The sequence below is a fragment of the Anastrepha ludens genome, chromosome 2 (assembly GCF_028408465.1).
Source record: "Anastrepha ludens isolate Willacy chromosome 2, idAnaLude1.1, whole genome shotgun sequence".
Lineage (NCBI taxonomy): Eukaryota > Metazoa > Arthropoda > Insecta > Diptera > Tephritidae > Anastrepha > Anastrepha ludens.
In genome coordinates this window covers 1,699,088-1,726,022 of record NC_071498.1, presented here as the reverse complement: position 1 = coordinate 1,726,022, position 26,935 = coordinate 1,699,088, and the positions used below count along the sequence as shown (strand labels likewise).

At 36.0% G+C, this 26,935-nt stretch overlaps 1 protein-coding gene across 1 annotated transcript; it reads right to left on the bottom strand.

Annotated features, from left to right (window-relative positions):
* Positions 1–7,044: 7,044 nt before the first annotated feature.
* LOC128861592 (synaptotagmin-4) lies at positions 7,045–26,164 on the bottom strand. Its single transcript, XM_054099838.1, has 4 exons — positions 24,880–26,164; positions 19,512–20,770; positions 17,528–17,602; positions 7,045–17,441 (listed from the first exon to the last, which is right to left on the bottom strand). The coding sequence occupies exons 1-4, from the start codon at positions 24,920–24,922 to the stop codon at positions 17,322–17,324; spliced, it is 1,497 nt and encodes a 498-aa protein (XP_053955813.1). The 5' UTR covers positions 24,923–26,164; the 3' UTR covers positions 7,045–17,321.
* Positions 26,165–26,935: the final 771 nt, after the last annotated feature.

Here is a 26,935-nt window from a genome sequence, read left to right as displayed (position 1 = left end):
TTAAGCTCGCAGCATGCAACTGAAACTTCGATTGCTCGGCATGACGATGTTGTATTGCCGTTTAAGGGTAAATGTGTATACATACATACTTGGACATTTGGCTGCCATGACCGCATAACGTTGTGCGTGACTAGCATTCGGTAGGGATCCAGTTCGAATCCTCGCTCATTAAAAACCAACTGCCATTGGAGGCGGCGTAAATCTCTAGATCTCTATATTTGAGGAACAACATCAAGACGGACACCACATATTGGAGGAAGAGCTCGGCCAAAAATAACCGACAAATGGTGCTCGCGCCAATAATATATGTCTATATGTATATGTATACAAATACACTCTCGACTTTCTTGATAACGCTAAAAATTATTTTTAAGATTCTCTTACAAAATAAAGTCGCATACATTTATTGGTACGTATGTATGTATATGTCTCTTTGTACAGATTTTTTTCGAATTTTCAGTTTAACCGGGAAGAAACATGTATGTATGTATAAGTTTACAAATTTTATTGTTCAATGTTAGGCACAGTGTGATGTTTTTAGACTTTTCCCACCCAAATTGATAGGGAAGTGATAAGAAGTAGGTTGTTCAATAAGTTTTGGTGTTCGATAAGAAAAACACAATTTTATGTATTGAAACGCACTATATTATTCAGTATAGTCCCCCCAATACTTGTTTTTTTTTGTTTTTTTATTTTTTGTTGGGACAAGTAGCAAGTGCAGCAGTCAGACATTAATTAAGTCCATTGCACTACACTTGAATTCCCTTTTAATTTTCTTTAAATCTACCCGATCTCCGAAGAAATCTGAGTAGATCTAGTAGTGCCAAGGAGCCAAGGTGGTCGCTTCTTAACACATCCGTGCCAAAGACCTCAAACCTGATTCGAGCGAAGGGCGGGCAGACGCACAGGAAGGGGTCCGCCGTCTCATCCTCCTCTTCACAAGCTGGACAGAGTACACTGTCTGAGATGCCCAACCTTTCCATGTGCTTCGCCCACAGAAAGTGGCCCGTCATCAGTCCAACCAGCCGTCTGCACTCCCCTCTGCTTAATGACAGAAGGGTTTGCAACAGTCGATCGAACATAGCAGGTAACATCAGTCTGGTCCATCTGCAGTCTCTCTCAGCCTGCCAAGCTCGCTTGTGGGTGGTAGTTACCCATTTGGTAACCGTAGCTGTGATGGCCGCAGAAGGGAGTGGCAAAACGGGCTCTGGGCCAAAGAAGTTGGGCTCAGAGCCCATCTTAGCTAAGGAGTCAGAGGTCTCGTTACCCGCGATACCCACGTGTCCCGGGACCCATGTTAGCATCAGGCTATTATGTCTACCGACATAGTTCAGCCTGGATTTACAGGACTTGACTACCCCTGATGTGGTTGGAGGGCTGTCTAAGGCCATAAGCATCAATACACTTGCACCAACAGGATTTCAATTTATGAATTCTCTCCCTGAAGAGAGCATCTGGAAGGGCTGCAAAATATGCTTCCACAGCTGTTATGACCTCATCATTTGATGATAAAAGCTTTCCACACATGAAATTTCTTAGGCCTGGAAACAGATGGAAGTCGCTAGAATCCAAATCTAGTGAGTCCGGTGGATGCTTCAATTGTCAAAATGCTCTTGTTATACGGTACATAGTCCTGATGAAACATTTTTTTTTCTTTTGCAAACTGCCTATTTTTTCAAAATTTTTTCCTTCAGTTTGTCTAAAAGGTTCAATAATATTCAGAATTTCTTGTTTTACCAGTTTGCAAGTTAAGAAAATTCCTTTCTTTCGCATTCCAAAAAACTGATGTTAACACCTCTTGGCCGGATCATTTTCATGCATTTCAACGACCCAATCAGCAAAGACACGACATTGTTAACTGGACTTTATAAGCCTTAAGACCCAAATCTTTATGCAAAATACGATGTAATGACGTTTGTAAAATGGCTAACTTCAAATAACGACGAGGAACCTGGGTTTTCTTCAACACTTTCGGCTACAACAGCAATATTTTCGGCTGTTCACTAACTTGTCCCAACAGCTCAAATTTTTTCACCGAGATCTGTATTGCGGTCCGACAAGGTGCTTCACGATGACCCAAAAACGTTCGAGTTGTACGAACAGTCTCTGCCAAATTTTTACCATTTTTATAGTGAATTTTAATAATTTCAATAATACCTGTTATTGAAAAACCGTTCATGATAAATTTTTGAAGTGAAACTTCTTTAGGTGCGTCGGGGGCCCCAAGGCAGATTGAAAATAGGCGAGTGAAACGGTAAGTTCGGAGCGTTACCGAAATCCGTCAAATGGGCGGGGCCAAGGAGCAGCTGCTCCTTCCCACTCTCGCCTATTCGCTCTCTCTCATTAATTTGTATATGCATGTTATGTTCCGCAATTATCTCTTTTATATACAAGTAAATAGCGTGTGGAGACTATAATAGAGGATTTTCGCTTTAAAAATTAGTTTGACACTGGTATTTGAACAAATTTCTATTGAAGAATACTTAGTTACACAACGAAATACTTCGTCTGGCCTTCTTCTTCTAGAAGATAAACCAGTGCAAAAATGCAAACGTCTCTAGCACACCCTGTAGCGAATAATTTCGAAATAATATGAACTGAAATGTATATAGCACACAAGTAAGCATTGAAGTAGACTGGCGACATGCAGGCAACCGACAATCGACAACCGACAACGGGTATTATAGTTAGCCATAGCCCGTGCAAATGAGTGCTGTGTGTGAGTATCAGATAAAGCGCCGATTGAATGTGTGTAAGCGGGAAAGCAATAAGAAACTGCTGTGAAGTAAATAGATGGTAGGTATGGAGGAGACGAAGCGATACAATGAGTGCGTTTGCCAAAGGAGTGACGCCAAAAGTAGGCAAAAAATACCATTGGAAGTGCAAAGAAATGTCAGCGTCAAGTGCAACACTGCACCCAAGTGTCAAATTTGAAGCTAATAAGGACAAAAATAAATAGTACAAATTTATGTGAGGTGATATAGAAAAAAAAAATCAAAACCTGAATTTAACACGAGAGAGGGGGGAGAGATCTAAACCGGGGCTCCCATGCATGGAACAACCAACTTAAAAGTTTCACTTCTACCGTGCGTGAGTCTGACAGACCCTAGTTTTTTTTCTCATTAGCTTTATTTACAATCTGTCGTAAGACAATAGGTAAATGGTAATAATACATATAAGTAAAGTTGGTGCATTATTTGAAATTTGTCCTTTAAAGAATTTGTCAAAAGAATTCTAAAAATAGGTATTAACATTGCAAATCCAAGGGATGTCATCTTTGTAGTCGTCGTGTTTCTTCGCTGTTGTCTAGCAAGTTGATGGCGAGAGCGTTATATATCTTGTGCTTTATTTTTTTATTTCATCTATCATAACTGCTATATTTAAGTCTTTGTGTATGTGCTTTTTTTGATATACCAGGTAGCATTCGCTATTAGTCGTTGTGTTTTGACTGATACCTTTGGAGGACAGCTACGCTCGATTTGAATACCGTACGATCAAACCGGTTTTAACATAATCTTGTAAAAAAGAATTTTGTGCTCAAGCAGCCAGTACATTTTACGAGTTTTTGCATATATACCTCCTGTCACCTGCTGTCCAGCAAGATACCACCCTGATAGAGGTGCGCTCATCAGAGGTGAAAACCGATTGGTAGTAGGTGACTTCAATGCATATCACGATCTTTGGCATTCAAGCCTACCAAACGATCGTAGCAGCTCGCCTGACATAACAAGTGCTAGCGCAGGTCTGATAAATAGCAGAACCTGGTGACCTATGTTATCGCTTACATCAAAGCACTTGCCCATTATCATCTCGATCTCGATCGATCTCGATCAGCAGGCTAATCGGTCCATATGAGGATAACTCATTTTCAGGCTACTAAACTATTTCATAGACAGCGCTGCGAAAAATTTTGCTGCATACATTAACCCCCTAACACACATTTCTATCATCTTGGCATTATAGTCCGGGGTGGACATTGCCTCCTCTACAATACGGTTCCATTCTTCTCGACAGCCCGCTTTAGCTCTATGTTGTGAAATTCTCACCTTTCGCATATCGTCTTCTACGTCTTGCACCCATCGTCTCTTTGGCCGGCGTCTTCTTCTTGCTCCTTCAGGATTTGCTTCAAATACTTTTTTGGTCGTTCTATCGCTGCACATTATAAAAACGTGTCTCTACCGCCGTAATCTTTGGGACTTTATAAACTGAGTTACATTTCCTCCCGCGATTAAAACACTGAACTCGTGGCTATACCGCATATGGTATGTACTTCCTCTTCTTTATTTGCCATACATTTCTATAATAATGGAAAAAAAACCGGAACATTTTTTAGTACTAATTTCGGTCCGATAAACTCAATTGTGAGTGGTTTATTTATCGTGTTAACCGGTGTCGGTTGGAAACACCAAGTCCTTCTCTTACGTGGAAGCTCAAGTCTCTACTTACGCCTTGTATGAATGCAAGGACGCTATTAGCAAACCTTTCGCCTAGAGTTGCATTTCGGCTCTATATTACCATTATAAAGTCAATTTTGTTGCATGGTGTCATAGTATGGTGGAACTCACTAAAGAGAACGACATTGGTGAAGAAGCTGGAGAGAGTTCAAAGGACTGCACTCATTGGAATCAGTGGGGCGCTCCGAACTACTCCTATTCTAGCGCTTAACGCAATGTTAAATGTGGGCGGTCCTTCATCAAGGTAGGAGTAGGCGGTTAGCTACATTTGGATATAGGGCAGTGAATCTGTTCACGGATGGATCGAAGTTGGAAGGAAAGTTTGGTAGAGGCATACTCTGCGAGACGCTCCCCATTATACTCCAATTTTGGTTACCGAACCACTGCATTGTGTTTTCCTAGACAGCCAGCGGTCTGCTCCTGGAAAGATGGACTTCGCGAGCACTGGGCATGTACACAAACTTGTAAAGCCGCAAAATCCTTCTGACCACGTGTGGATCGGAAGCGTTTGAGCGATATCCTGAGGTTGACAAAAGCTCAGCTTTCAAACTTCGTGGGTGTTTTCACAAAACACTATCCGCGAGGTGTACATGATGTGAGACTTCGAATTACCTCGAGTCCTTCTCCTTAGCCACCCTGCTCTCACGGGGCTAAGATTTTGGCATCTCGTGTCCTACTGATACTAAAAATCTGATGAACTTCATCAGCAGCATAAAGCGGTTAACGCAAACGTAACACAATCATCGTTTATAATCCACATCTGCTATTCCCATCATAATCCCCGTAAAGCTCATCCAGCTCCTTGTTCCATCGTCTACGTTACTCACCGTCACCAAAGTGCAAAAGTCCAAAAATCTTCCGCAGAATCTTGCTCTCAAACACTCCAAGGGACGCCTCATCGGATGTTTTCATCGTCGAAGCTTTTGCGCCATGCGTTGGAACGGACATGATGAGAGCCTCATAATGTGTTCGTTTTGTTCGTCCAGAGAGGACTTTACTACTCAATTGCCTACTTAGTCCAAAGTATCACTTATTAGCAAGAGAGATTCTCCGTTGGATTTCAAAGATGGCATTATTAGCGGTGTTAATGCTGGTTCCTAAATAAACGAAGTATTTTGCAGTCTCGAAATCATAAATGTTACCAGAGATGTGGGGGCCGATACGCGAGTGCGCCGACTGTTTGTTTGATGACAGGAGGAACTTCGTTTTGTCCTTTTTCACCATCCGACCTATTCGATTCGCTTCTTTAATCAGTTTGAAAAAGGCAGAACTAAAAGCGCAGTTGTTAAGTTGTTAAGGACTATGAGAATATTGTCGGCATACGCCAACAATTGTACGCAGCAGACAGTATTAGGTTTGTGGGGATACCAAATTTGTAAAGTTATCTACCAGACTATAATAAAACAATTCATTCCAACAATATTACTGTTTTGATATTTTATTAATGCCGTTAAAACCTACCATTTCTGGAAATTTATAAAAATACATTTTTTGATGTATCAAACTAATTTTGTTGAAAATTTATATTCTTGCAGTTCTCTAAATTTGTTTCTGTGTGAAAAATGTGACTGTTACCTTTGCTAACTTTAGCGGTGTCCTGGTGGCACATATTTTCTTATAGTGAAACTTCGGATGATTTTTTTTTAATTGACAAATTTTACACATTTTTACAACAATAACAAAGATTCACATTGCAGACAACATTTTTTTCGAAATTTGCCCACTGAGGCGGTACTCTGTACCGGTTCGTTCCACTAATAAAACCCAGTGGGGTTTTTTATTCATCACGGCGCCGCGGAACTCTCCTTTGAAAGCGCTGTAGTGGCGGATGTGTTACATGCATTCCTAAAAACTTATTTTTATTTTGCCCCATATCATTTCTCAAAATATCTTTTTCTCTGCAATGCGGAAGGTCGATGAGGGGCAGGCGTTTGATTTCTCCAAGTAGTGGATTTGTATGGTTAAATCTGCATGCATGTCCTTTTTTCGCTATAAAATAAAATAAAAGTGTATAAATTTTGAAATTTGCATAGGCATCACGAATTCCACTTGATTATTTTGTAGCTATATCGGGAAGAATTTAGCAGAACGAGAACTCAATAAGACTGTAAATGCAGTGACAGGACTTAACCTTATGATTCATTACCCTTTCGAATTCCTTAACTCCTTTAACGCTTCGGGAATGACACACATAATTTTAAACTCTTACACCAACATTCTTTCTATATATACATATATATATATACATATAATTGGCGCGTACACCCTTTTTGAGTGTTTGGCTTTTTGTGCTGTGCATCTTGATGTTTTCCACAAACACAGACCTGCAGTTTTAAACCGACTCCAACGGCAGATCTTTTTTATGAGAAGCTTTTTCATGACAGAAATACACTCGGAGGTTTGGCATTGGCTGCCGAAGGGCGACCGCTATTAGAAAAAACTTTTTCTATAATTTTGGTGTTTGATGCAGGGATATTCGAACCTGTGAAGCTACTCAGCCATATTTTTACCTAACGGAATTAAAGTGGTTACTGAAAAATCGAAAATCACCGCAACAGTTTAATTGAAAAAAAAAAACAGAGATTAGCAGTAATTCGCAGACAAAATGGCAAATTTTTAGCCAGGAAATGCATCGAATTCGGCGCGATCAATCACACAAGACTCAATGATTTGCCAAGAGATTTGAGTACGCGCTTTGAACGGTTTTAGTGACACTACAAAAAATGTCCCAGTTACAGATAAATCCGCTGTCCTTCCGAAAATATGTTTTTTGACTGCTGCGATCCTGTTGGTATTTTATGGGCGGAGATTCAAACCTGTAGTCACTAACTAGCCCATTCGGCCACGATGGTACTCAATATTTACGTTTTTATTGCTACGCAAAGTTAAAATTTTTATGTACCATATACATATATACGTATACGAATAACAATATGATGTTTTGTTTTTGTTAGTTTTTTAATTTTTTATTTACTCATTTATATTTATATATATATGTATGTATGTGTGTAGTAGTTGGATTAACCGCCTATTACCCCGGGATTAATATCCATTTACTGCTTCACCATTATTTAAAATTTAATGCATTAAATGTGTATGCATGTACATATGTACGTTGCATAAATGTTGTAGGTATTTATGCGCTGTCGAGTGATGTGCTGCCACATACAATATATTCAGTTTTTAGTTTTATTTAGTTTTGTTTTGTTTGGAATGCATTTATGTTCTTATTTTTTTGATTTGGTTATTCATTTATTATATATTTTTTTTTTTATTTTGCTTAAATGAAGTTTAAATTAATTTACTCATAATGGCTATACTTATTAAGTACAAGCGGTTGTATATAGCAATGAGTACATTTTTGGATGCTTTGATAGGTTTACATACATACAAACACACATCTGCCAGCCGCGTAAATAGCTTTTCATTATTTACATCTAACAGTTGAGATAGAAACGAACGACGACCATGAAGCGTCGTTCTTTGCTTAATCCTTTTGTGACATCTTTCCCTATTTATTCTCCATTGTATGCTTCTAAATATATTTGTATGTATCAATTTTTTTATTTTATTCAAGGCAAATGCCTATTTTTCCCATATGCTTAGTTTAAGACCCTTCCTTGAAGTAACATTATTTCTTGCAGCTCCGCTCATTATCTCTCTGAATCACAGAGAGTTTCTCACATTTTTCGTCAAGTATGAATTGTTTCTCTTTTTATTTTGAATTTAGTTTTGAGGCTCTAAATAAAGTTCTCTCTAAATACAATTATTTTTATGCGTTTATTTGTGTGTGTATTTGTACAAGCACATAGTATGCTTATTTACAGATTTTTTTTTCATTTAAAAATCGCTGGCATAGAGAGCTTTTATATTTTACTAAAAGCAAACGGCGTACAGGGCAAAGTTCGAGCGAAAAAGTTCGTTAAAGGTTGAATTAGAAATGTCATCACCAATGATCGCACCAACCTATGCGCAACACTGTAATCGATTAGCGGTGACATGACATAATCAGCCTGTGACAATCATAAGCGTAACCGTACAGACCACTTGAATTTGAGTATTTCGCCGTTATCATAAACAGCTGATTGTCGATTTGCTGCATTATAAAGCCGATATATTAAACTCTTGCGCTGGAAATTAATTTTCAAAAGCCGTCGACTTATAACGAGCTCTTAGGTTAGGATAGGTTTTCGTGCCAGTCGGTTTTATAAATAGCCAACTAACTTGGACCATGTGCCTCCGTTGTGGTACCACTCTGTAACACGGAAACTTCAATGTTTACATATTCATCATGGAACTATTCACATGCTCTTATGAAGCTTTGGATAGGTTTTATCCCAATACCGGATAGTTCCGTAATGGAGACAAAAGAGTATTTTCCTAACAACCTTCTTTCTTGAGAGGTTGAGCAATTCTCCTGACATTTTTTATCTAGCCTGTTTTCGTCTCTCTATGGCCTATTGGCCTTGTGGAGAATATTATTTTGCATCCTTAATTTGCTTCTGTTTTCAAGCAGTGGAAGATTAGTACCGTTTCTGGCTAGCTCATCGGCCGTGCAATTTCTCTATATCCCGGAACCCATAGAAGGTTGACCGTGAAGACGGTGATAATATCATTTAGAGTTCCCAGGCATTCCTGAGCAACCTTAACGAGCTCTTGCTTGGAATAATTTCTATTAAAAATGCGTATACGCACAATATTTAAATTAATAGTATATTAAAGAATTATTTTAATTCACAACTGAATGCAACAAACAAAAAACAGTAAAATAATTTTTTTAGCGTGAAATGCCATCTTGACAGCGAGCATAAACTTTAAATTGCTTGATGGGTACTTTAAAGCTCGTATCGATCACTACAGCCATCTACCGAGAATGTGCGGTGCATCAAGATATTTCTCACATTCCCATACAGTTTCGCTGTGCTTATTCTGTTTCGCGCATACCTGACATCTTCGTTGAGATTTTCGCCTACTTCGTGGAATTTTTCTTGGGAAATGTCCCCACTGTTTTGCCTGCAAACCCAATGGTGTGTTATCTAAATCGTTCCGCGTATTAGGAATTCAGGAATATTAACATTTTCTAGAATTTCTTCTGCAATGTCCAGCCGAATTTTTGAAAATTAATATTTCCTAGTATTTGGAATTTGCTTTGCTTTTCGAAATAAACAACTTGCTTTTTTACAGTTAATTCAGCAGGCGCACATTGCACGTCGTATCTAGTCTAGAGCAGATTACAAGTCGACATGCGTTGCAGGTCTTTCCAGCGCAAGAGATTCATGAATAAATGACTGCTTCCGTGTCACTGCTCATGTTGCTGCCTTTTCTTTAGTTTCTGCACTTTCGAAATGATCAAATAAAAGATAATATTATATATGAGCGTAAATATCAGCTGCTCGTGGCTGTGGTTAAGACTACCGCTAAGGTTATGGCATTGCTGTATGGCACCTCTAATTTAACCTTAAATGACGCGCGAAGCTTTTATTGGATTGAGAGAGCTGAAAAGTTACTTGTGCTGGTATACAAGTACAGCTATAGTCAGCTAATTAGAAACGATGTGTACGATCAACTGAAATGTTTACTAAATTTTTCTTCAGCAGGCTTAAATCAGCAATGCATTCAGGAAACCATTGTAACGGAGCTTCAATAGATAGATTGCAGAGCCACATAGACATTATAGCCACAATGGACGGCTAACTGAGAAGGTTAAAATACCAGTAATTTGTGGAATTTTCGACTAGTTCGGAACTAGAACGCCTCTGTAGAGTTGTGTACCAATTTAAAAATTTCGAAATACGGATAATTTAACAGTTACTGATATATGTAGAAATCAACGCAAAGTGAAGTTAACTAAAGCATCACCCGAGTTGGACTATTGAGTTTATCTCTCTGACGACTTTGATAGATTTTTTCATTACATTGTTATTTTAGACTAGTAGGCTACTTGATCAAATTTTATTACATATTGCACTTTCGTTGGGGGAACGTAAAAAAGATATCGCAGAAACCGGCTTTGGAGTTTTCAATTTACTATGACTCCCCAAAGCAAAACCAATGTCACATTTTCTCATAAAGCAGATTTGATCAATTGATCCACCACAGTAGAGAAAATACAGTAAGTGTGACCAACATCAGACCGTTAACCGGGTCTCAGCGATTTTGAAGGGACCAGCTGATTTGCTGCCGTAACAAGGTACGTAGAAGCGGCTTGCTTATAACAGAGATCGGCAAAAACTGAGATGGCGTTGGTAATATACGCAAGCCAATTAATGGCGTGTGATCGACTGATTGGAAGACTAACTGTATTCAACTCATAACGTCACTTTACATATTTTGTTAAATTATCTTTGACGCCAAAGAGTAACTTTTAAACTGGCTTGGCACCATGTAAATTGAGAAGAAATTACTAGAAGAAAAGAGACTACTAGTTGGAGTGGATTTCACACGGCGATTCAAGATACAGTCTCGAAAAAGTACTAACCGCCTCATGATTTAGAGAAAATGCTGGTTACAAAACGCTGCTTTTCAGCTACGTTTCCCACAAGACTAATCTGTTGAAGGTGGTATCGGTAAATCAACTGATTTGTTTTTTTTTCTCCTTTCGCCGTGTCCATGTGGCTGTCAGCCCAGAATGAAACAAGGCGAATGAATGAAAGCGAATTTTTTTTTCTACTTTGACAATCAAATGTACAAAACATTGTTGTTGGTCTAGTGCCACCACCTTTAAGGAATGCGCTTTGGTTTCCGAGTCAATTGTGAATATTTAAAATTGTTAAAATATTTATTTCAATTACATTTACTTATTCAAAATTTATTCGAGCGCTATACTAATTTTTGCTGCTTTTTAATAATTTAATTATTTATTATATTTTATGCAAATAAATAAAAAAAAATGTTCAGTGATGTTTTACATTCAGTACGGCAACTAACAGCAATTGCCAACATAAAACTGTAAACTTACATAAATGTAAATTACCATTTTGCTGCACAAGCGTATTAAATGAGGCGCTAATGAACTACTACTTCGAAAACAAGTGTGTATGTGAAAGTCTGTACGAGTATACTTATTAACAGTCTCGATCTATTTGGCTTACTCTCTCACTCATACCTGTTGACGCAAGGCCAAATATTCTCAAAATTCTGATGAGGTGAACAATTTTTTTTGGGGATATGATTGGAATAATTGTATAACTCAAATTGGGAGGCTGACATATTTTTTTGAAACATTCAAAGAAATTTGGTACTTTAAAACAAAAATGCACATTTTAAAGTAATAAGATTTTCAAGACTGGTGCCTGCAAACTTAATAGTTCCAAGGTACATGTATACTTATTTAGTTATAAGAAAATGTGATTTTCAAGAGTGCGTTGACTTGAACATACACCAATAAAACCGATTGAGCCTTCAACTCTCCTGAAACAATTCAAACACTAAGCAGGTTTTTTATTTTTTGCATTAAACATGTCAAATAGGTTATGTGTTGGATGTAACTTTGTCCAACTAATAATGAAAGAGTGGTTCACAAATGCAAACAAAAAAATTATATTTTTTGGTTTTCCTTTTGTCATCGTTTCTAATTAGTTAACAGCAGGCGTTGGCATATATGTGATTAATTTACTTATAGTTATATGAATGTAGGTGTATTTACATTATTTTGTATTCATTATGTTTGAAATTATATACAGTATACTACCAAAAAATTAAAAAAACATAACTTAACAAAACAAAAACAAATCAGATTTCTTTCTATTCTACAGCCAGCAACGTTTGGGTGGTAGTCTGCAAGAGACAGCCTCACTGTAAGGATAGCAGAAAATGCAGCCTTTTGTCGCCTAGAAATGTACTTTTTCTACAACGATTACATAGATGCATGGGTTGGTAACAAAGAATGGCTGAGTAGTAAGTAATGATTAAGTTCTTCATTTTAATGAAACTTTTCCAAAAGACATTTGTCATGAAGAGTGCATTTATAAATGGCGCTTTCGGTGGAAAGTATTTTAGGTATAGACTTTTATCGAAATGCTTTTCTATTTAACATTAAGTTCTGCTGGAAAAAAATTAAAAAAAGTAAGTCTTTAAAAGCAGTTCCTTCTTTGAATATTTATACATCTTACACAACTTAACTTATTAAGTTGAAATTTCCAGACGCTCTTAATATTTCGACAGGGTACTGTACGCATGTGAGTATGCAATATTCGATAAATTCTTATATTATGTGTGCTTATAATTTGGTTACTCATTTGAAATTTGATTACTCTGAATGTGTACAGTGGGGAAACTTTCATTCAATCCTCCATTTTATTAGTTTTCTAATCTGGTTTCTCTTTATTTTATTAGGTTTCATTTTATTTTATTCCATTTGACTTTATTTTATTCTTCTTTTGCTTTTAATTTCATTTCATTTTATTTTAATAAATTCATAAAATGTTTTTAAATTTATTAAATTATTATTTATAGCTGCTCTTTATATTTATTATTTGCTTTTTATTTTATTTTACTTGTTTGTACTTATTTTTTATTTTTATTATTTAAGTGCTTTATACATTTTTTACTTCCACTTTATAAAATTTGTCATCTTTAATTCAATTAGTTTTACTTTATCTAATTTTTTATTTTATTTCATTATTTATTTGTTTATGTATTATACTACATCTATTTTATTTTATATCATTTGATTTAATTTTATTCTTTTATTTGCTTTTTAGCTCACTTTATTTTATTTAGTTTTATTTTATATTTATTATTTTATTTACGTTATTTGTTTTTTTTTACTTTTCTATTTTTATTATTTTACGTTTTCTTTTTGAAAAATATTTATTCAATTCAATTTATTTAATTGTTGTTTACTTCCATTTTATAAAATTTGTTCCTTTAATTTATTTAATTTTAGCTTATCTAAATTTGTTATTATATTTACGAAATATTTTTCTCCAATATTTTTATTTCATTTCTATTATTTTATTTTATTATATTTAATTTTATTAAATTTTTTATTTTACTGTTTTCATGTTTTTAGTTTATTATTTTATTGTGATTTATAAATATATTGTTTTTCATTTCTTCTTTCAACATCCCTTAGGTTAGGTTAGGTCATGGTGGTAGTCGGTCTGCACGACCAACTCACTTAGACCTTACAGGTCCGTTGTGATAACACTGTGATACACGGGAACCTCATTCATCTTCCGTCGTGGGACCATTTTGTGGCTCTTATGAAACGTAGTATTGATGCCAACCCCACGCCAGACAGTTCTGTAAGAGAATTAAAAAAGTATTTACCTAGACAACCTGCTCTGATTTTAGCTAGGGCTGGACAATTGCAAAGGAAGTGCTCAACTGTTTCTTCCTCTTCCTCATCTCTGCAACTTCTGCAATATTCATGGGAGAAAACTCCTAGTCTCGAGGAATGTCTGCCAAATAGCCAGTGACCGGTTAAACAAGCCACAACCTTCGAGATATTGTCTCTTGAGAGGCTAAGCAATTCCTTTGTCCTCTTCTTCTTTATTTACGGTATAATAGCCCGGCTGTTAGTCACGTAACTTCATTTCTCCATGACCTATGGGCCTCTTGGATAATGTGGTTTTTTTATTATTAGTTTACTCGTGGCCATGGGTATTCCAATGGCATCCCTTTTATTAAATTATTTTCTTTGATTCGTTTCATTTTAGTTTATTTACAATAATTTTTTATTTTATTTTATTAGTTTTACTTTTTTTATGCTTTATATTACATATATTTTATGAAATATTTTCTTCAATTTATTTTATTTGATTTTCATTATTTTATTTTATTTTATTTTATTTTATTTTATTTACTTATTTTTTATTATTACTATTTTACTATTTTCTATTTTACTTTTTTCAATTGATTTTTTATTTTTATTTTATTAAACTGTTTGCTTTAATTTATTTTATTTTAGTTTATCTTTTTATATTACTTTATTTTACTTAATTTCGTTTATTTATTGTGATCCCCAAACTCCTTTTCGAATGATGTAATATTATTTCCAAATCTTAACATAACTATCAGACTACATACAAACATATTTTATCTTTACAAATAATATATGCACATCTGCTATATTTATATTTTTTCAGTTTCTTTTATTTACTCTACTTTCACTTTATTGTACTGCTTACGGTTCGGTATCTGTTTCGGCTTTGCACACTCGCAGCTGTTATGGCTACATTTTAAGCTTACATAAGTTTTCTTCACGATTTTGTTCTGCACAGTTGAAGGATACAACTCTGCCTTTTAATCTTTGATGCATGTGTATTAAACAACAAAAAACTTTTTTGCATATAGTATGTGGTTCTCTCTCGTATATTGAGAAATGTTAAGTACGCATACACTTTTCATGTTCTATGTGTGAGTTGCATTTGAATAAATCGAAATGAATGTGTATATGTGTATAAGAATGTGCTTATTACTCTCTGACGCTTTATTAGCACCGGCTAATAAGTTGAGAACACTTTGAAAAACTTATAGAAAAGCTCTGCTCTCACATAAAAAGGTATTCCGTTCAAGACGGAAGCAAATTTTAAGATGCCAAAGTGTTTCTATTTCACATCTGCATCAGCATTGGGAATCAACAAAGGGAATTAGTCTCTCTGCACACACATTTGTGTGTTATTATAATTATTTTCATATGTCTCTTGAGCGTAACAGAAATATCTTTCAGACGTAAAACAGAACTCTCATAATTAGCAAAAGAATTCGCTTGACGCTAGCGGACAATATATCTTTTTCACCTGTATACGAAAGATTTGCATTGATTGAATTACAAAGATTGACGGCGAATCGTATACGCGGAAGTATTTAGGGAAATTTTGAACTGTGCAGATGTCATAAAGCTCTACCTGCTGAATTTGTTGTTCTTTATACAAAAATAAATTGCAATGAATGCACATATACAGGTATATTACGTATAAACTCAGTCCATACTTTTACTCGAGGCAACGTTAATTCTGCCCTCCCAATTCTATTTGTCTCCTGTATACTGTTTCATGTGCATAATGTTATTTATGAAGTTTTCCTTAGTTTTGTTTTTGTTTTTACTATATAATTTAATAGTGTGGTATAATTTAATGTTTTACACAAATACATATACAAATAATCTATACAATTTTATAAGTTCATTTGGTGTTTTCATATTTTGTATTATTTATACATAAACAAAGTTTCAAAAAGCTTTCAGTTAAGGTAATTGATTTGATGCAATCAATTTATTTTTCAGTGTCACACAAACAATTGCACATAAATCAGTGGTAAATAACACAAAATATAAAAGTTTTAAAAAAATATTGACTTAAACACTTGGTTACATTACTTAAGTACTTATGTGTACATACATATATAATATTTTGAATGTAGTGTGTATAATGAATGTCGGTTTGAATATTTTTCCCAATGAGTATCTCAAGGTGTATATATGTGTGTAGATTATTGAATTTCTTTAAATTTAAACTAATATCACTTATTTACAGAGTAATGTTTATTGTGAGTAAATGAGAAACCTAAAACAGCTAAAATAAAGTATTGAAATATAAAAAAAATAATAACAGTGTAAGAGGCCTTTATTGCGGCCCTTATTGAGGTCCTGTGTTCCACCGAGGAACTACTAGAATATGTCCTAATGTATATAAGAAAAAATAAGATACTCTAACGTGGCATCACAAAGAATGGCATATCACAAAATACAAAACAAAACGTAATAATAACCACATAACACGAAATAAAATAATACCATAAATACAGTTTAGCATAACCTAACATAACACAAAGTAACATAATAACAAACAAAGTAATATAGTAAAACATAACACAGCGTGAAAAAAGCTACATAATTAAATATAAATAATCAGTAAAATAAAATAAAAAGAAATAACATAAAGACAAGCAAAAAAAAGATAAATATTTCGCCCTTCTTGAAGATGAAATAGTAGTGGACAACTAAATTGACTAACATTTTTTCCATTTTTTGTTTGCTGCTTTTTTTTACTAACAAAATTACTTCGCAAAAATATAAATAAGAAGGGGCATTTTACTACAAAACCTTAAAATATGTATGGAATTTCATTTAAATAACTCATTAGAGTGTCATTATTGCATAAGAAAATGTTTGAGCCTGCTTTTATACGTAGTTTGCGCTTTACTTGAGATTTATATACTAGGGCGTTCATTCTACACATATGGTACATGTTTGTGTGGTGGTATATTAGTTTACATAAAATTTATCTAATATATAATTGAAATACTTCTCTTATAACTCCATCCCCGCCTGCCTTCTTCTCTATAAATATAGATGCTTTTTATTTAAAATTCATTTCCCCCCACATTAAATAACATTTTCAATTTTTTTTATACTTGGGTGTGTGTATGATTTCTTTCTATGTGTATGAAAGTGCGCGTTGGTTTTTTCTACACCGGTGTGTGTGCACTTACACACACTTTTCTAAATGTACTTTTTTTTATGCCTTGCTGGTTGTTTCATTTCAATTTTTGTTGTTGCTTTTCATTTATGCATAACTGGTCTTAGTTATAATAAAATTATAGGTTAGTACATTTTTTTGCTTTATAAACTATTTTTCAAATTATTTGCAACATTGCATTTTACGCAATAAATACTTTTTTCTTTGCAGTTTCCGTTATATTTTTTGTCAATACTATTTTTCACTTGTGTTGGATTTGGTGCGTTCGTTGGCTTTTGTGCCAATGCTACACTTGTATTAGTTGTGGGTCGATTTGTATTTTCAGATAAATGTGCAGGTTTTATATTTTCAGTACAAAATCTGTCTCCCCTGCAGAAAAGCGCCTCTCTACATTCAACTACCATTTCTGGTTTACTTTTTGTGATTTTTTATTTTTGTTCCTTTACTCGTTAAGTTTATGCCATTCGGCAATTTGTCTTCGTGGTGAATTGCATACTTCATTCCAATGGTTCAATGCAGTGCCACCAGAGTTTGGACCACCCAATTCCAATCGGCCAATTACCTGTTAGTAGTAAAAGAAATTATGAAATAATTTAAAATTTTATACGTTTTGATATTTGTGAAGAAAAAACAGTCATAGGAACTTACCTCGTTTTTGGTAACCCGATCCCAATCTAAAAGCATTAACTCCAGTGAAACACCATCGAGCGTTGCCCCGGTACCCTGAAAATGTACGAGTGTTTACAATTCAAGACCAATAATGCTCTATGGTTCGCTAGTATGGAAACTGCAAGGATTGCAGGAATATGTATAACCGGCGCTAAGAGCACAACTTCCACTGGATTCTCAACTGGCATCCAACCAAACGAGTAATAAGAAACTCAGCTAAAGGATCTGCTCTTAGAGTGAAGATGTAAGGACAATTCTCGCAAAGACTTTCTGTTCACAGTCACATTCTGGGTTCAAACGGAAGCTCAGACTACGTAATTGCACGAGTTAAATTAGATCAAAATGAATAGCAGAAAGGTATATAGTCCACACACCATTCATACAATTTCTTTGCAGATGAGGCCGAAATGGCGGAAGGAGTAGGAGCGGCTGTCTTTTGTCGGCAATTTGAACTTCCTAATTCGAACATACAATCTTTTAAGGTGTTTGGCCGAGCTCTTCCTGTTATTTGTGGCGTGCGTCTTGATGTTGTTTCACAAATGGAGGGGCCTACAGTTTTATGAGGAGCTTTTTCACGGCAGAAATACACTCCGAGATTTGCCATTGCCTGCCGAGAAGCGACCGTTATTAGAAAAAAGTTTTCTTCATTTTGGTCTTTCACCGAGATTCGCAGCTTTGTTCTCTCTGAATTCCGAATTGTAGTCACGCACATTCGGCTCGGCGGCCGCAGACTGTCTAATTACTGTAGTATATTTCAAGCTGAAATCTATGCAGCATCAAAAGCAGCTGAATTGGCTCTCACATTAACTTCTTTTAATACTCGGACAAACATTTTCATTGATAGTCAAGCTGCTATTAAAGCCGTTTTAGCTCCTTGGACTAACTCGGAATATGTTCAACAGTGCAGATCCGAAATGGATGAACTCTGCGGAAATGAGAAAGTCACTATTTACTGGATACCAAGACACAAAGGAATATAAGGAAATGAGAGAGCCGATGAGCTCGCTAAGTCAGGTATTTACTTGACAAGATTGATGAACTCTGCGGTACTCTCCACGTAACACTTAAGCGCCATTTTTATACCATTATGAGGCCTCCAACAGGGAGATATCTACAGCCAACCAGAGCTGTTGGTGTAATGCAGAAGATTGATGGAATTTAGGTTGTCGAAGAAAGGAGCATCCTGTGACCTTAAGGCCGGCGGGCCAATTAAAAGGTCAAAAAAAATCGATTTTTTTTTTTCCTGAAATCAATAGCTTAGATATTCAAGAACATGAGACACAAATTTTCAGAGTTAAATTCCAAGTATTTGCAGAGCTACAGAGCCGAGCGTAGTGCGGCGTCGAGCAACCGTGCGCTTATTGTTGTAGTTTGAAGCGCGTTTTCTCGGCTTTTCATTTTCACGATTTTACCTAATTTATGTACACGATTGCAAAAAAACTAAACGAGCTATCCATTTCATTCAAAATGCGTTATATTCAGTATTGTTTTCTCTTCTATGTGAACTAAAAAAAACATCCAAAAACTTTTTTTAAGCGACTTTTTTACCCAGTTGAAGAGTTTTTTTTTCCTTGAAAAACCACTTTTTTTCTACCTTCCCCAAAAATTCGAATTTTACGTGTTTCTCCCAATTTTCTTAGTTCACATCGAAGATAATTACATCAAAATTAATAATCTTTTTTTTTTTGTTTTCAGATGAAAATTGCAAGTTGTATCTTGTACAGAAGTTGGATACTTCAGTGGCAAGGCGCTCTGGGAATCTATTGATAACTCGGCTTACAATATATTGTTGGAGATTGTACAATTTTTTTTTTTTTTAGTTCAAATATATATTAAACTATCCCCAAAACTTCATTTGGCTAATTGTTTTTTTTCTCATCCTACAACGCTTCGCGAAAACTACTGAATTTAGGACATCTAATTGGCCCGCCGGCCTTAATAAAATATCTAAAATCTCACTCACCTCTGCTGCTGGTATATCGAACGCGAAACTTTCATTAAATACTGGACTCAGTGTGCGCTTCTTGACATGCGTCTTCTTCTTCGCAATGCGTTGCCCATTGTATAGTAAATAGATCTTCACGTACGGATCAGCTAAACCGGTAACGTCCATGCGCGGCAAATTACGCGCCTTCAACAGCACAACAGTTAAACGACCAGCGGCTGGCTGCCAGCATAGCGAAATCAATAGCTCGCCACGTCCTTGAGCCCGTATCTTCAAACTACGTGGCTGTATTTCCTTGCTGATGGAGAGAGCTTCTTTGGATATGTCGCCAATTTCAATGGACGATAATGGGCAGACAACCTCGCCTATGACATCATCACGAGAATAACGATCGAAGCTGAGTATGACAAAATGCAAGGACATGTTCTGTAGATCGCTAATATTCAAGCCATAAAATGTGAAATCCTCATCATAGACTGGATTGCGTGTGTTGCGTACAACCCGAGTCTTCACCTTATGCTGTTTGTCGGGCAACAGTTGTAGCTTCACATACGGATCGGTGGCGATTTGTGTACGACCATTCAAACCAGTCGGTATATCATTGCAGCCATTTGAGCCATTTTTGTTGCTATTGCCGTTGTTGCTGCTACCATCACCGCTAACGCCGGAACCACCACCACCACCACAACCACCATTCTTACAAGGCAAGCCGCGGCAACGTATAATCGAGACCATTAGTGCATTGCGTTCGGCCAAATAGCGTAGCTTGAAATAGATGGTGCCCAATTTGCCATACTGTTCGATATTCAACTCCTTGCCAGTATCTTCCATTGCACTTAGATGATGGTGATGGTAGTGGTTGTGACTATTATTATTACCATTGTTGCCCTGGGTCTTGGCCACAATGGTCGCCTGTGTCTCGATAGTGGGTGAATGCTTTTGTTCGCCGTTCATCAGTTGACGATTGTGGCGTGGTTGTATCTCATCTTCCTCAACATATTTCATAGTTTGTGGTGCAATCGGTGACGTGGTTTGATCCTGCATTGGCTGCAAAATGCCTAACTGCTTGGTGCCTGTCGGTGAGGGTGATTTTTTGAGATAGTGTGGTGGTTGTCCACTTGGTGAGCGCACAGCTGTTGGTCGGCGAGTCGGTTGGAATGGGAAAGAGGAGTCATGCTGATTCTGTTTGCGGTTGCGTTGACGTATTTGCTTGGCACAAACGCACGCGACTGCGGAGAGAACAGCAGCGGTGGCAAAACCCAAAATAGCTGGAAGAACTGTGGACGAGAATTGAGATATCTTAAGGCAAATCTCTAATATATAGCCATTACAAATAAAACGTAATAGGCTTCTGCAATACGATCTTTGATTTCTCTCAAGTTTCGCGCATGGGCAACCTGAGGGAACTGGACTTAAAGAAGTTATGGGGGTGGCTAAAGCCAAAAAAGTCCCTACAAGAGGTGCTAAATCCTTAAATAAGTCTAAATTACCATTATCATATTCCCAACATTTTTTCAACTAAACTGCAATCATTAAAATAAATTTTAAATATTTAAAATATTTTCTGAGAAGGAGTCTTAACGCCTTCAAAAGTATGGCCATTCACAGTTAACTTAAGATGACCTAGAAAGTCAGTGGCTTTAGAAACTTCAGCCCTTCTTATGGCCACCTAAATTTCGTAGCTGGTGAAAGCAAGCGGTGCATTCTTGTTCAGACGGTTGTGCTGCCTTTTGGTTACACGACGCATGGTCGAGCTTTGTCTTGCTTACAATGAAAAATAAAGTTTCTCAGCAAATTATGACAATTTTTTAAGAGAAATACTCGCTGACATATAGACAGCACAAATAATTTTGTAATATTTATTTTTTAATTTAATCGATACAAATTTTATATACAAACATAGTTTCTTCGTTGTTAATAAATTTCTAGTCTTTTTTTGTTTTAATGAAGTTTTATTTTATTTTCGGTATTTAAAGTTCTTCTTTTTGATATCAGTGAGTAAAAAATTACTTAATTTATCTTTTATATACTAGATGTATGCAGGTTTCTCATAGAAAATTGTAATTCACTTTAGGTTATGTTAAGTTGAAGCTGTTGTCCCCTGTGGGACACAGTTAGGCTCATGGCATATTGTGATGCCACATCGGGAACTTGTTTTTATCTGTCCTAAAATCAATGTACACTTTTCAAAAATTATAGAAAATCCCTGATTTCTATTATACTGAGATCATCCAACTCATTAAAAATTGGCAAATCTACGTCTAGATAGAACAAATGAAAAGAAAAATTGGCACAGGAGGTGCGAGATCGTCTCTTCCCCTTCCTCATCTAGAAAGCTACTTCAGAAGTCAGGTTTTTGCACGCCCATTCTCTAGGCATGTCTGCCCATTAGGCAGTGTCCTGTTATAACCGAAATCAGAGTGCAAAGATTCCTTGTGTTTAACATTGAGGGTTGGCTACAATCGTCGGATGATTCCGCCGGCTGTTTCATTAACCCATCTTTCATTCACTGCTCTTACAATTTCCTCAAAGATAAGTAGCTTACATATCTGTAAAGGTATGCCAATGTCATTGTGTGTGCACTTGCCAGTTAACGACTCTCGCTAGTTCATCGGCCCTATAGTTACCCTCAATGTCACAATAGCCAGAAACCCATGTTACCATTAGGTGAAATGCCTCAGCCACCTCGTTGAGAGATGTGAGGAATTTCTTGGCTACCTTGGAGGTTGTCGACTGTTTTGTGAGCGGTTTTATCATCACCTGACTACGAGTATCAATGAAAATATAAACATCATCCCAGCTATCCCATCACACGGTACCAGTGTCATGCCTTTTTTATTATTACCATCAGTTCGGCCTGAAAGAAACTACAATAGTCGAGTAGCAAAAAACTGAAGGATATTCCCGGATTTTCGAACTATAGCCACCCTACCCTCGAGCTTTGAACCATCTGCGAATACATGGAGGGGCTCGCCCTGCCTTACATCGTCCCGTTCCCACGTGAACGTTGTAATGGCAAGCGTAAGCGGGGGTGCATTGTCCACGAGTTTGGAGTCTGGGAAGCCCTGAAACGACTTTTACACCAAAGTGATAGTCTGTTGAGAAACCTTTGTTTCTATACAAAAGTATTTTGTTTCTCATAGAAGTATTTTTGGAAGGTTGAGATCGCTGATATAATACACTTGGCATCATTTTACGCTGGGCACTTTCTTGAGATCGAAAAGGTACTTTGTACTTCTAGCGGTTATAGTTAAATCAGAATCATATTATGAAATTGTAACAACCTGGTATTGGGTGCAGATATATCATAGTATATCCTTAATCCTACTCTTTTATATTAATATGACATCAACTTATTAAAATTTAGAAGTTTATGAACTACGAAAATTGGGCAATGAGAAATTAGACAAAACAAAGTTGGGAATACTGGCCTAAGCTTAAAGCAGATATTTTACGAGAATAATTGCTATATAAATAGCATAGGGCTCTCATCATGCCCGTTCTATCGTATGCCGCCGATGGTTGGAGTGTTTGAGAGAAAGATTCTGCGAAAGTTTTTTGGAACTTTGCACGTTGGCTACCACGAGTATCGTAGGCGATGGAACACTGAGCCGTAAGAGCTTTACAACGACAAAGACATAGCGCAGCGGATAGAATCCAGCGGCTGCGTCGGTTAAGTCATGTCGTCCGAATGATTTGTATCCATTCGACTCTAAAAGTATTCGATGTGGTAGCAGCTGGTGGGAGCAGAGGAAGAAGAAGGCCTCTCCTGCGTTGGAAACAGCTGGTGGAGATGGAGCTGGAGCTTGCTATAAAATCAATATGACCCATTAGCAATTTTTTTGATGAGCTGAAACCGTATTTTCGAATACGGCAAAATACATGCGAGAGACATAGCCGTAAGTTCCTGAAAATGATTTCAAACTGAAGTCGAAATAAATAAAGCGATAATAAAATTTTGCCTTGAGTCCAACTTAATTTTAATATTTGTTTAATATTAATTTTCAAAAACACGCCGAGATTATACTGAAGAAAAATATAAGAGTAAGATTGAATAAGGTCCTCCGGTGTCGCGGAATGATGGAGTTCCGCGGAAGCCGAACTGTAGGGCCATAGGTTGCGATAGTGATACGGCCTTCAGATATGGCATTTTACGTGAGGTGGACAACAAAGAAATGTAAAACCAAACTTTTCACCTTAGATCGTGAGCTTATCGGCCGTCTCTTGCTATAATTTTGAAGCACTATTAGAATTTTATTCAATTTATTCGAGTTTCAGTTTGATTTTTTTCTATATTAAAGTTGTACAGAAAATTTCTGATCTCTTTTGAAAAGAAATTTGGTGGAGAAACTAGTACTTGAGTGACATAACACATTCAGTACTGACATAACACATTCAGAAGGCATTTAAGAAGGCTCTTGAAACATATTCACCCAACTCAAGTGAAAGCCAATAAAAAATATTCTTCATTGATTAGGCAATTTTTTTTTTCTTTTTCCATGCGAAAATTTTTTTTTAGTGACAACGCTAGTCAAAGCGACCAATTCTTTCGGCATCCTAAGGAAAAAATGTTGCGCTATTGGGAGCACTCCATAAATGCCGTTAGGTTTTCATTATGTTAAGACACACAAATTGCGAAGTATATTTAATAAAAATAGCTTTAAGTGAAAACATAATGTCTTGCCATCAAAATCTAGCGAAATGTTCAATGATTACTCCAGAATAGAAAAGATTCAATAACTTTTTGTTGGTTTCTCAGCATCGATAAAATTGGAAAAAGGAGATCCAGATTGATAAAAATTATAAAACTTTCTTTGCTTATACTTTTTTTACTTTATGCTTTAATAAATAAGTAATCTTTCTTTTTTAACTTATACTTTTAAAACTATGATAAATTTATATATATATATATGTATAATTATATTCTTTTTTTTAATTTATGCTATTAAAAAATGTATAAATTGTTTTTAATTAAGCTGTTGAAATATTTTTTTCCCATTTAAGCTTTTAAAAAAATGTTAATGTTTTTTTTTAATATATTGTATATTTTTAAAAATTTATGCTTTTAAAAAAATTATAATTTTTTAGAGTTTATGCTCTTGAAAACATTATACTTTTTTTAAATTTAAGCTTTTTAATGTAATTTTTCTATTTGTACCTTTAAAAAATGTGTAATATTTTTCACTTTATGCCCTATAAACAATTTTCGCCTTGCGAATTTCAGTCTGCCCTGAGCCGTTCTCCACAAAAGACGAAACAAAAAGATTCTGCCAAAGCTAGTTTTCCCCTTCCTATTTTCTATTTTGACGCATTCGCCTGTATGTAACTAAATATACCTAAGTATGTACTTATTATTAACCCCTGCAAGTATGCAACGTTGACTTACTTGTTTCCATTGTGCTCACATCTGGGCTGTATTCGTCGCCCATCTTGCTTGTAATTATAAATTACTGGTTGTGGTTGTTTTCAAAGTGGTAGATCTGAGTATTACGACGCCTTTTTATGACTGTTTTATTTCTTCGAATAATTCACATTAAACACTTACACTCCATCCACAAGAAATAAACATTAAAAATTTTGCAGATGTTTTCACTGCTAATTTCGTAGAATTTTTTTGACTTTTATATGCGCGAGTATTTGTTATTACGCGCGTTGAATTTCAAAAATTCCACAAACGTAATCGATTTTTCCAATATGTCATACACTAACAAATACTGTTAAGCTGGGTAGTTATCAACTTGCGACAGCTGCCAGCGTATGTGTGCAGTTGTTTTTGTTATTATTTCGTTAGCTCAAAGCAATAACGGTACCGTCGAAGTCGTAGTCGTCGTCGTCGTATTCACCTAAGTGGTTGTAGCGTTACGCCGCTGATTCCCAGCGTGTTTTACTCGTACTCGTGCGCTGCTACAACTTCAAAATGCTTTGGTGGTGTTAGTGTTGTTTTGTTGCTATTGGTGGGGGTGGTTTTGTTTCGTAAACCCTCACAGTTATGCGACGCCTTTAGGTCGCAAGCATTGTATGAATCACACTTTCAATTGTCCGTTGCGTCGCAGCTATCCCTTCGCCAACGAATGACTTTGTGAGTAACCGAAGTTGGTAGTACTTTCAAGAAGAAAAAAAAAAGCAAAGTCCCTTTAATCACTGCTTGAAAAGCTGTTGAAAATCTATAGGTTTTCACTTAGTTACTTCGTAAACTTTAAATTTTCAATCTGTCTATTACTTTTCCGTATTTTGCGAAAATGTACGACGTCCGCAAGGAAACTAACTGTTCAGAACTACTTGCGGTTAAATTGCAATTTTTTTTTCAGTATTATTTAAACTTTTCCGCAATTGTGCTTCTAATTCGAAGTTATTTGTATTTTTTAACTTTGATTTTTACACTTTTTCTGATTTTCTGATTACATTGCATATCTTAAGGGTTTCTACAACACAGAAGAAAATTAAAAATTTTCAGCTCTCTGCAAATTGCTTTGTTGAACGCGCGTTCGCATCGATATTCCGATTGTAGTCGTCTTCGTCTGCTGCGAGTTTACGAGTATTTACCTGTACTGGCCGTTGACTTCGTCTTGATGCGTACGTTTTAGCGAGTGCGAGCTCACCAAAATCATTAAACTGACGCAGCCGCAGCGGAGCACGTAATGGGTAGCGAGTGAAGAAGTGTAAGCGATAAGTATTTGGTTTTAAAATATGAGCGAGCATAACAAAATATAGCGGGTTGTAGAATTTTGTTTACTCGATACTCACCAGTGTACTTTACCGTTATGTGTTAAAGAAACTTTGTGAGCGTGTAGCGAGTGGAACGTGTAGAAGATTTGCTTTCGCACTGCACAGCATAGCAGAGAGCTTATATGTATGTACCGCACAGTTATGATGGGGATTCTGCTATAGTACAGTGGCGGTCATAAAATTCAGCTGTGTATCTATACAAAATCTTAGTTGTACACCAACTCTCTTTTTACACGATTTCGAAAAACACGGTTCCGTTATACATTTTTTTGCACGAAATTTTCGTTCTTACACGAATCTTAAAACACTAAATATTTTTATACACAAAACATAATTTGTAAAATAATCCCTTTTTAAATAAAAAATGTTCGAGTAAATTTTGTTATGCCTTCAAAAATATGAAATGACACTTGGGTTAAAAAGCCCCATGGCTAACAAAGAAACCCATTTTTTTTTGTACAATACAAAATTGGCTTTATTCATCAACGTAATTTCCATCAAGAACAACGCAATCATTCCAGCGCCGCTCTAACATTTCAATACCACTTTTGTGGAACGAATTATTTTTTACCTCAAAATAGGCAGTTGCTTCAGTTTCAGCGAAAACCTCTTCATTCGAGCGAAATTTCTTAAATACGAGCATTTTTTTTAGTTCTGCGAACATCCAGTAGTCGCTGACGAATACAGTGGATTTGGGAGCAGTTCGAAGTTCAGGT